The 10,345-nt window shown below is 43.8% G+C and overlaps 1 protein-coding gene across 1 annotated transcript in view; it reads left to right on the top strand.

Annotated features, from left to right (window-relative positions):
- Nucleotides 1-4,700: 4,700 nt before the first annotated feature.
- Nucleotides 4,701-10,345, top strand: part of VAV3 (vav guanine nucleotide exchange factor 3) — a gene marked incomplete at its 5' end in the record, with an annotated part of 160,456 nt that continues 154,811 nt past the window's right edge. Inside the window, one exon of the mRNA XM_080348607.1 lies at nucleotides 4,701-4,904. Within this exon, the coding sequence (XP_080204733.1) occupies nucleotides 4,701-4,904 (204 nt within the window). The remainder of the gene's footprint in view (nucleotides 4,905-10,345) is intronic.

Below are 10,345 nucleotides of genomic sequence, written 5' to 3'. Positions count from 1 at the left end.
AGTCTATCTGATCTGCAGTATTTTTTTTTTTTTCACAATAACACTACAAAACCAAATAGCAATTGATTAGAAGTAGCACTGCTTTTTCACTTTCTGCTGCAAAGCTCCTGAAGTAATTCTGAAACTGGAGCCTATAGCTATAGAATACAGCCAGATGCATCTGGGAGATCTTGGTCCCTGTTGATATTCTTTTTCAGTCGCAGGCAGAAATTACTGAAGAATTCTGGTCAGCAATCTTGCCCTCATTTACTACAAGCAGGCTACTTAAGAAAAGCTGAAGTCCGGCCACCTCCCTGTTCTTCCCATCCAGCTGAAAAGAGAGCGGCTTGAGGGAGCCTTCTGGCCAGGAGCCATGGTAGCCCGGTGCATTTCCAAACAGGAGGAAGATACAAATAGCTGAGACACAAAACAGCATGTTCCCACTCACTTGCAGACTAAGTGTAACTGAATTTTCCTATTGGTTTAACGAAGTGGGTCTAATTGAGGCTCACTGAGCACGAGCTCAGGGCTGGCTCAGCCAATTCACGAGCCTTGGCACCCAGGAATGAGGGCAGCTCTTCCCTTGGGCTTGCACCACTTGCTCCCTGTGGCATTCAAACATGCACATGAGAGCAACCTTCAGAAGGCAGGAAAACTTCAAGTGCCAGAACTGATGAACCCATCAGTGAATAAGTAGGAAAAGGAAGTGAGGAGTGGTGCTCTCTGGGAAGAGACTTACTCTTGGGTTATGCTTCTGTGGCACCTCACACTGAAGAGGTCTGTGCCTAGAGCTCGTGGACACTATTATATCTGTAACAGTAACTGGAAAAGAGGGACTGTGTGTACTTTTGTGGGTTTATTTATTTTTAATTTTATTTGTTTATTTTCCTCAACCTGAGCAATATACGTAATTTAAACACAGCAAGTGTGGTGACAGTGGGAAATAATTATTTCAGAAAGCTTGCAAATGTGCCCTTATAAAACATTTGAGATTCTTTTTTGAAATAAAGCAACAAGAAGAGAGTTGGAAAGTTGCCACCTTCATAGGATGCAACACAGGGTAAAAGAAAACAAGTTTATGGTGATGTCTCCAGTTAGAAGACAGTTGTCTCCTGGAAGGAGAGAAAAAACATGCAAAAGCTATTTTTGGGTGACTTTTGGTGAACAACTCTCTTTCAGACTTGCTGTTCTTTTGATAGACATTTATTTCTTTGTATTTATGTTGCTGCTTTGCAGTATTTTGAAAGTGGGAATGTATGTCCAACATTTTACTGTTTTCTTTATAAAAAACATCCAAAGATAAAACTGCTTCAGCAAATGGCTTAATGATGCATTAAGAAAAAAAAGTATGTGACATACATTGAACCTTTTGAGCAATCTGAACTGAGATCTAGCTGTCAGGTTCATGAATATCAGTCTGTGCCGGTGAAACTGGAGGAGATGAACTGGGGTGATTTTAAACCGTCCCCTCTTTGAATCCAGAGGATCTTCCAAACAGACAGATCTATAAGCAAATCTTGGAGTATGAGGAGAATAGGATGGAAATAGCTCAAACTTGTATGTTCTCAGCAGCTGGTTTATTAAAAGTACTTGATATTTGAGCTATAGGGTGTTTGGTGTGTGTTTTTAATCTATTAATAGCAAAAAATAAGTCGATGTAAAAGTAGCTCTTGAACACAAACAAATTTAGCATTAAGAGGAAAATTGAACCCCTTCCAATAAATGACTGTGGACAATGTAAGTGAAGAAGGTTGTGCAGAGTACTGGAAGAGAGGAGGAAGGTGCTTGTGGAGGTACTTCTGCACCTCAGTAGCAGGGAGCCTGCTGCTCTAGTAAGGCTGTGCTGACCATGAATTTCAGCTATGAATTCATTTGCCCCTTCCCTCCTCTCAACCATGTAACTCTCTGTAGAGAGCTAAGTTTCTGGAATTGATGTGCATATATGGATTATTCTCCATTTTGAGGAATGTCACCCAGTTGATTACATGAGATTCAGTAAAGGAACAAACCCAAGTGTTTTGGATGAAGTTTAGTTCTTATATTGCAGTGTAACAGCTTATGACTTATAAATAATTTAAAACTGCAGTGTAGGTTTTTAAGATATTTAGAATTGCAGCCAGCACTTTTGAAGGATACATTTTCTTTGGATGTAAAGTTTGGATTAAGGAGTGTAGGATTGCTCCTGTTAAACCATGTAAAAAGATTAGATCCATCTGAGGAACTAGCTTGAAGTTCTCTTTTTTGCTGTTTATGAATCAGAACAGTGCTTGTTTATTGATGCCTCTTCAAAGGCATCCCAACAGGTGATGTTGCTGTTGGGAGGGTGCTGTACCACTGTTTCTGGCTGGAGGCAGCTGAAGGGGCAATGTGAATAACATAGTGCAAATGGTTTTGTTTCTTTTAACAGTTTGTGGTGTGTATGTGTGTGTGTGTTTTTTTGTGTTTTTTTTTTTCCCCCCTGCCTTCTGCATCTGCTTCAGTATGATGGTTGTTTTCAATCTGAGGGTGGATAGCTTGTGGGTGCAACTGAATTCTTATCAATTCACACTTGCCACAGATTAAAACTATGTTACTACAAGACTGTTTTACTGTATTCATGGTCAAAATGCTCTGATGTTCATTTTGATGGATGATATCCAAATGATCATAGTGCAGGCTATTAATTTCAATCCCTTCTGATTTAAATTAGGAATTAAATTATTTCTAATTCTGCCTGGGTGGAGATGGAGGCAGTCTGATTTTTTTTTTTTTTTTTTTTAATAGTGTATTTATGTTGGGACGGAGAGGAGGAAAAGGCTGCTCAGGCATAAAGCATTTGAAGTGTTGTCCTGAGTAGGCAGAGAGACCTGTTACCAGTGACCAAGTGTTTGGGCTGAGGTAGTTAAATAGAGAATTTGCGTCTCTCCCGAGAAACGGGAGCTGTGTGGGCTGTGCTGGCTGGCACGTTAGACACGGAGCAGGAGGGACCTGCTGAGTGCTAAGAAGGACGCATTGCTGTGGCCACTCAACATGGGGTGGTGCTCTCCTAAGTAAGTGTCATTTTGAAGAACTGAAGCTCAGCTGCACTGCCACCAGTTCTTTGAAACTAGGATCCCTTTTTTTATTCACACAAACCCACTTACTGCTAATTGAAGCTTGTATTCTCTTAAAATGTGTTTCAGCTCTGGCAGGCCAGGCCTGCGCAAAGCAGTTTTGTGAGCTTGTGGTCAGAGCTGGAAGCCTCTTGAATTTGCAAGCCCAGCTAACACAAGCAGAGGTCTAAAAAGCAAGCTGGCTGCTTGAGACTTTGTGCATCTCTAGGAATAGAACCAAATGCTGTTCCCAGATGTCCTTGAGCAACATTTCTGCGTCTAATTATGTAGTAAGTCACACCTATCTTGTCTCATCATCTGCTGGGTGATGGCACAGGTGTTACAGATGATGGAGCTGGATCCTTCTTTTCCGAGGGCCATGTTTTTCTTTTTGGCTGATTGCAATGCAGTGAGCTGTCCTATGGCATGTTCTGCAGCCCTGCACTCATGATCCACAGTTAATACCACTGTCTGCTCAGGAAAATGCCTGGCATAGCCATCATATCACCTGTTTAAAAAAATTGAAAAGTGAAGCAGCATTTTAAGCTTACTGAAACATGCAAATCACTTGCATGTTTTTACAGTTAATTCCCAGAACTTCTGTATTAATTCTTTCAGAAATTATCAAAACCATTTGTGGGTTTATTCTGATCTCAAAAAGCAGTTAAGTGCTTTCAACAGAGGAGATGTGAAAACTAGGGATATTTGTGGGCCATCTTTAATAGTCATGTTAGTTTTTTACTGTTAGGAGGCTTTCTCACCCTGGATTGTGGGTTCTCTCCCCCCATGAATTACCCGTTAATTTTACCTTAAAAGCATTTTCTATGTGTTTCTATGATGTTTGTGTCTGTGGTTTTTATTTTTAATTTTTTTTTAATATTTTATTAACCACTGTAGTAGAGGATAAAAACAGTTGTGCCTCAGAAATCCAAAGGAAATAATAGCTTTTGAGATGCAGAAGCTACTGTGAACTCTGGTGTTTGTATTGTCTATTGTTGGAGTTTGTCACCTTTAGTAATTTAAAATCACACATGTATATAGATTAAAAAGAAAAATTGTAGCTGCCTGCATGCATGTTGGAAGCTATAACATTTTTTTTCAATATTATTTAAAGTGTAAATAAAATTCAAGTCATTTAGTGTAAAATACTTTAAGGGAGAACAAAGAGGAAAACAATGGCAATATTCTTTATCATTTCTAGAAATAGCTGTGAGAGCAGCCGGGCAGCTTTCTGCTTTGACCTCTGCTGAGCATTTAGCTGTTTTCTTAGTGAACAGAAAGAAGACTGAAAATTAACCCGAACAAAACATTGTGCCATGTTGTTACAGCTGAATCTTGTACGCCGCAGGTGCTTTGTTTTTGCCCCCCCCCAAGTACGCTGCAAGATCAAACGCGATGAGCAGCACCCGGGGAGGGCGGCGGGGCCGCGCCCCCCGCTCGCCCCTCAGCCCAGGCGGCCCCGAGCTGCCCACGGATCCGCGACACGGACGCGGTGCCACAGGCAGGATGCGGGAGGCGGGCGGGACCCGCCTCCCGGGGCGGGCACGGATACGGGGGTGGCGCGGGGCGGGCCGAGCCGGCCGCGGTGGCGGCGGCAGGAGGGCGCAGCAGTGTCCGCCGCGGCCGCAGCATCGCGGCGCGGTGTCGGGGATGGAGCCCTGGAAGCAATGCGGGCAGTGGCTGATCAGCTGCAAGGTGCTGCCGCCTAACCACCGGGTGACCTGGGACACGGCCCAGGTCTTCGACCTGGCGCAGACGCTGCGCGACGGCGTCCTGCTCTGCCAGCTGCTCAACAACCTGCGCAGCCACTCCATCAACCTCAAGGAGATCAACCTGCGCCCGCAGATGTCCCAGGTGCGACCGCGGACCCGCCGCGCCCCTCGCTGCCCGCGCGCCGGTGGCAGCTCCGCTCCTCCCGCCGCGCGCAGGGGCTCCGCGTGCCGCGCCTGCGGCTCCTGGCGGCGCGGAGCGGGAGCCGCGGGGTGCGGGAAGTTGAACGCGGCCGCTGCCGGTCTCCAGCCTGGAGCCTCCGCGCCCGGTGCAGGTCCCCGCTGCCGCTGCGGAGGGCGGGCCCGCTCCTGCCGGGCGGTGAGCGAGAGCTCCGGCCGCGGCAGAGCAGCCCCGGGCTGGAGGCTCCCGAGAGCTCCGAGGGGGCTCCGCGCCTGCAGCGCGGGGCGGTTGGGGCGCGAGGGCGGCAGCCTGCGCGAGCCCCGCCACGAGCGGGCGGTTGTGCTGAGGAGAAGTTCCTGCAGCCGCCCCGGAGTCGGCAGTTTAACGTTTTTGTGTACGTTAATATTTCGTGTGAGCAGTTTATAATACAAATTGACCTCTTGTTTCCAGTTTTTCTGGATTTTCCGAGGTACGTGAGGGAGAGGGAGTGCGAAGGGGCCGGGAGGTCGGAAGGAGCCGGGACGGGGTGCTGGTCCGGGCGATGTGGGATGGCGGGGGAGCCGAGCCGGCCTGGGCCGGGGGGCGGTGGGGAACTGGGCGAGGTAAGCAATGGAAACACTCGTCACCTGACCTGGGCATCTTTTTGCGATCTATGAAGCTGAATGTTAAAGAGCGACTAGTAATGAGAAATCGCCTTCTTGATAACCGGTTGCCTGTATTTTAGTATTTTTTTCTTGTCAGAGCTTTTAATGTTTAGCTTTTAAAACTGGTATTTTAGTTAAATAATAATTTGTAATTCCGACTGAATCTCCTTTTAAATGCAGTTTTTAGTTGGGACTGACGTTTTGTTACTGCACCTCATAAAGCTGGTTTCTGATATCGAGATAACATGAATAATTCAACGAGAAGAGGCTCTCTATATATATGTTACTTCCTGTCACTGCCTCACGCACACCTATGCCTCCACAGACTGGCAGCCAGGCAGATGATGGCTGAAAGGAAACTAAACTTCTGAGCCTTTCATGTGTTTTAAAACATTGAGAAACAGATACATTGTAACATTTCAGTGTTACCATTCTATTTTAGGTATATAGGAATCAAAACTGCCATTCATGTTTAGGACACTGGCAAAAAGCAGTGCTAGTCAATTACACTTTTGAGTGGAACGTTCATTGTCCCCACTTACTCACAAAGCCAGTTAATTTTTTCTTTTTAATCACTTCTTTTAGCAGCTATGTTTTACTGCCAAGTGGACATTTTCTGTAAACCCACAGTGCAAAACGGGGAAAAAAGCATCAGGTATATTTCAGCTAGTCAGAATAAAAACTTCCAGACCATAGTCTGCATGTCAATGGTATAAAGGCTATCTCCAGTAATTGAGAGCTCAAGTGCCTGCTTGAAGTGCATATGCAGAGGCAACACTTCATCTGAGTGATGTGAGGGTGGGCTCCTCCAGATGGAAGAAATCCAGATAAGTTCTGTACCGTTCAGACTCTGTGAGACTTTCAGGGCTTACTAAACTGTACCAGGGCTCTGGTTTGTATTTTTGTTATAGTTAGATGGTTTGCTTCCAAACTGACTCTTTTTCAGTTTTTAGCTTGCAGAATTATAAATACTTTGTGTATGAACTGTTAGAAATGGTTTCTTGCTCTGCTTTGAATGGATAAATAGTATGGAAACAGACTTTCATTTTTATTTAATGAGCTGGAAAGGTGTCCTCATAATATTACATGGTATTTTCTGGATAGCTAACTCATTGAATCAACTTCAATCAGAGATTAATGTTGCTTGTCTGGACCAATATTTCTTATAATTTTTGACAAATTAAAGCCATGGTGGTCTCCTTCTCTCTACAAAGAATAAGTATCAAAATTCTCCTCTCTTCTTTCTTAGAGCAGGTTTGGGAATAAAAATTCATATTTATTTCTCCAAGTCTGTTTGAACTGTGGATTATAATTGTAGATTTTTTTTGATTGTTTGTAATGCACATTTTGAACCTGAGCTTTATACATCTATAATGCAGCTACTGGAATTGTTTCACAGCTGTGACAGTTGCCTTCTTGTCTGTGTCACTGCTGTTTCCCCTGAGGATTCTGCACTCATGGTACTGCAGACCGCTCTCTCTAGTGGTGTGTTTCTGCTATACATGAACTGTTGTTGGATCAAAACCTATAATGGCTAACTATGCAGCCTTTACTGGGAATGTTAACTTTGCTTTCCGCGAGATCAAGAGTTTGCTATCTTAGTGAGGCTGTGTGAGGTTTAATGAAAAGCCTCTTGGAGGAGATACCTCTTGCTGGAAAGGATCACTCAGTGCGAATTTCAGAAATTGTTATTGAAAATGTAGTAGGTTGAAATTTTGCAAGTTACTTGTAGTTTCTTACTGAGCCTGTAAAGAGCATGTAGCAGTAACTTATGCTGAAGTCTCACAGGATTGAAGATTATTGATTTGGTGAGATTTACTTGAAGTTGAGCCCTATATTTTGAGTTTTGTCAGAATAATATTTGTCAGTAAATTAATACATTTGTTGCATCATAGGATCTTATGGTCTCATAGAAACAGTAGCCATCTCTCCTGTTCCTTGTAGAGCAGTGATTTATAGCCATTCGAGGCATGGGGTACCAGAGCAGAGTTAGCATTAGGATGGAAATTGTCTTGGCCGCTGACTGTGTAGTCTGCCTGAACATGCAGCTGTGTCTGTACTGCTCAGCTGAACTGTTTGAATGTCATGTGGCCCTTATCTGTCATCTTCTAGAATTGAGCTGCAGCTCCCGTACTCCCTGTTTTGATGTTGTTTTCTGCTGCAAAATCTTCAACTGTCTCAGGGGATTCTTACTGCACAGTTTTTGAGCAATGAAAACAGATAATGAGAAGGGTAGATGAAGGCTTCACAAATGGGTCTTGTGGAAGGCAGACTACGTGGTTTTAGTCTTTTACTGCTATCGATGTTTGTCAGGCCTTTCTTTATGAACCAAATTTTCATATCTTGGAGGCTAGTTATAAATGCAGCGGCACCAAAGAACAGGAAAGCGAGAGATGGTGCCTCAGGCAGACCTAGGAGTAGATGATGTTAGGGCTCTGACACAAGAAAGTCACGTCTCTTCCACTTCATTACATATTTGTTTTTTCAGAATGAATGTGGTAGATCATATGTCAATGATGCTTATCAGATTTGCTCAGTAGACCTTGGTAACTCCTTAAAAGTTTCATCACAAGTGTAGAAGGATTGTGACTGATGCAGCTGCTTCAGCTGCTGGTCTTCGGTGGAGCCTCGTTCAGCCTAACAGGAGCACTGTTGCTTTGCTCTGTAAGCACCCAACTGTTGCCAGCTCTTGGGGCAGGAATAGAAACTGGGACTGGTGATGCTCATCATTGCAACACAAACACATGCTTGACCAAATGGCAGTGGGTACATTCTCTTTTATGGGCTGGCTAGCATGGGCAACTGCATGCCTTCGTCCCACCACCAGCCACGCACCTTGTGTCACAGCTGCTCTCATGGGCTGTCTTACGCATTTTAAATCTGTGGATTCACCCCCCTTACCTTTTTTTGGAGATAAGGATGCCTGTGTAAGAGAAATGTTTCAGTGGTTTTAGATGGCAAAATGTTTGGGTTTAGAAAATGTTTGAGTGCTGGCTGTTTTTGTCTGCATTTCTGTATGTTTATGAAAATATTTATATTTGGACAGTGGAAGTTGTCCTTTGAAGAACAGAAGCTGATTCAGTCAGTTGTGCTTTTCAGAAAGTAAGCCTCACATATATAAGTAAAAAACCAACCAAACAACTCCCCACTGCCTGAACCTCAGGTATTTAAAGGACAAGTGGTGATGCTTTGCCAGTGAATCTTCTGCCTCCAGGCTGCTAGCTGAATGCTGCCTGACTCCTATCTGAGAAGTTGGTGTGTCTCAGTGCTAGGTCCCCTGTGAAAAAATTACACACGGGCTTTGCATGAGATTTGAAACTTTTGGGTTCAGGGACATTCATGTCAAGGATTTTTTTCCACTGTGACTGAACAGAACAGGAGAGTTTGGGCTCTATTAACAGCTCTTGTGTGAAGGCCTAAAAACACTTCGCTGTTTGAACTCCCATGAGCTTGCAACATCAGTTGTTACTTTCAAGCAGTGCATGTGCCATCAGAAAAGGAGGTTTGGAAAATGGATCAAATAATGTCTTTTGGCCTTTAACTATAGGGGAGTCTGCCTGAATCAGACTTGAGAGTTGGTGTTGTGAAAATGGTCTTACTGCAGGCACTATTGCAGGCAGTGGTCTTACTGAAGAAGCACTAAACCTTGCAGCTACTGGGAAAAGAGCTGGAAGAGGGAATGTGCTAAATGAATTGTGGGGATGTGACTGCTGTGCTAGTGTGTTGCAGGGTTTCCCCTGAAGTGTAGCACTGGTGCTTGGTGACAGTGAGATGGAGGACAGGGCACTGCTCAGTATCTGACTTCCATGGGAGCTGTTCAGTGTAGCCACTGTTCAGATGCCGCCTCTTGGCTAACATAGGCTGGTGAAAGTAATAAAATAGAAGTGATACATAACAGAAAGTACTTATCCTAATGTTTAATCATAATAATACAAGAACTTGAATAATTTATTATCAGAAATATAAAGCCTAAACCAATGGATTACAGTGGATTTGCAGAAGATGTCATCTGTTTAATGCTTCTCTTTTAGTCCTTTGCAAACTGGTTTTGAAATGGTTTTTGCAAGGCATTTAGTTAACTTGTGAGAGATTGCTAGACAGGAAAACTGCACTTAATGCAATACTGCCATGGGAGTTTACTGAAGGGGATGTTGACATAGGTTAAATATTAAAAATAACTATTTCCTATTATTCTAATCAAAATAGACAAAATATCCCTCACTTTGTATCAAAAGTTCAAACATTTTCTAATTTTAGGGAGTTGCTTTTTTTGGTGTGACAATGTAGTCAAAGGAAGTTCATTATCTTTGTCATCCACGTTACGTTTTGGTGTGGCAGTTGAGCTTTTGAGGAGGAGTTAATTTTTCTTGGTTACAGTGGTGTAAGGTAGCCTCAGGCTGTGGGTGTGCCGAGAGACATACCTCTGCTTTTCCTCTGATCCTGCCCTTTGCTTGGAGCTTCTCCATCCCCCTAGATGATAACAGTGATCTGCCCCTAATACTGCATATTCCACCTCTGCCAGATCCCCGCAGGTGGTGTGCTTCCCCATGCTTTCCCCTATGGGTGTCTCCCTGCAGCTATGCTGCTTGATTTTTCTCCTTCCAAATTTCAGCCTAGGAGAGCACACCAAATGTAAGGGTATCAAACTTCATGTGCCACTTGGCTCTGCAAATGAAGAAAAGGGAATAATCTCATGACTCTGCATGTTATTTAAAAGAGAAAGAGTGGGATGTGAATAGATATGCTGACCTCTGTGCATGA

The sequence above is a fragment of the Nesoenas mayeri genome (assembly GCF_963082525.1).
Source record: "Nesoenas mayeri genome assembly, chromosome: 8".
Taxonomy (NCBI): Eukaryota; Metazoa; Chordata; class Aves; order Columbiformes; family Columbidae; genus Nesoenas; species Nesoenas mayeri.
The sequence above is the reverse complement of the archived record's forward strand: the minus strand, read 5'-3'. Positions and strand labels throughout refer to the sequence as shown.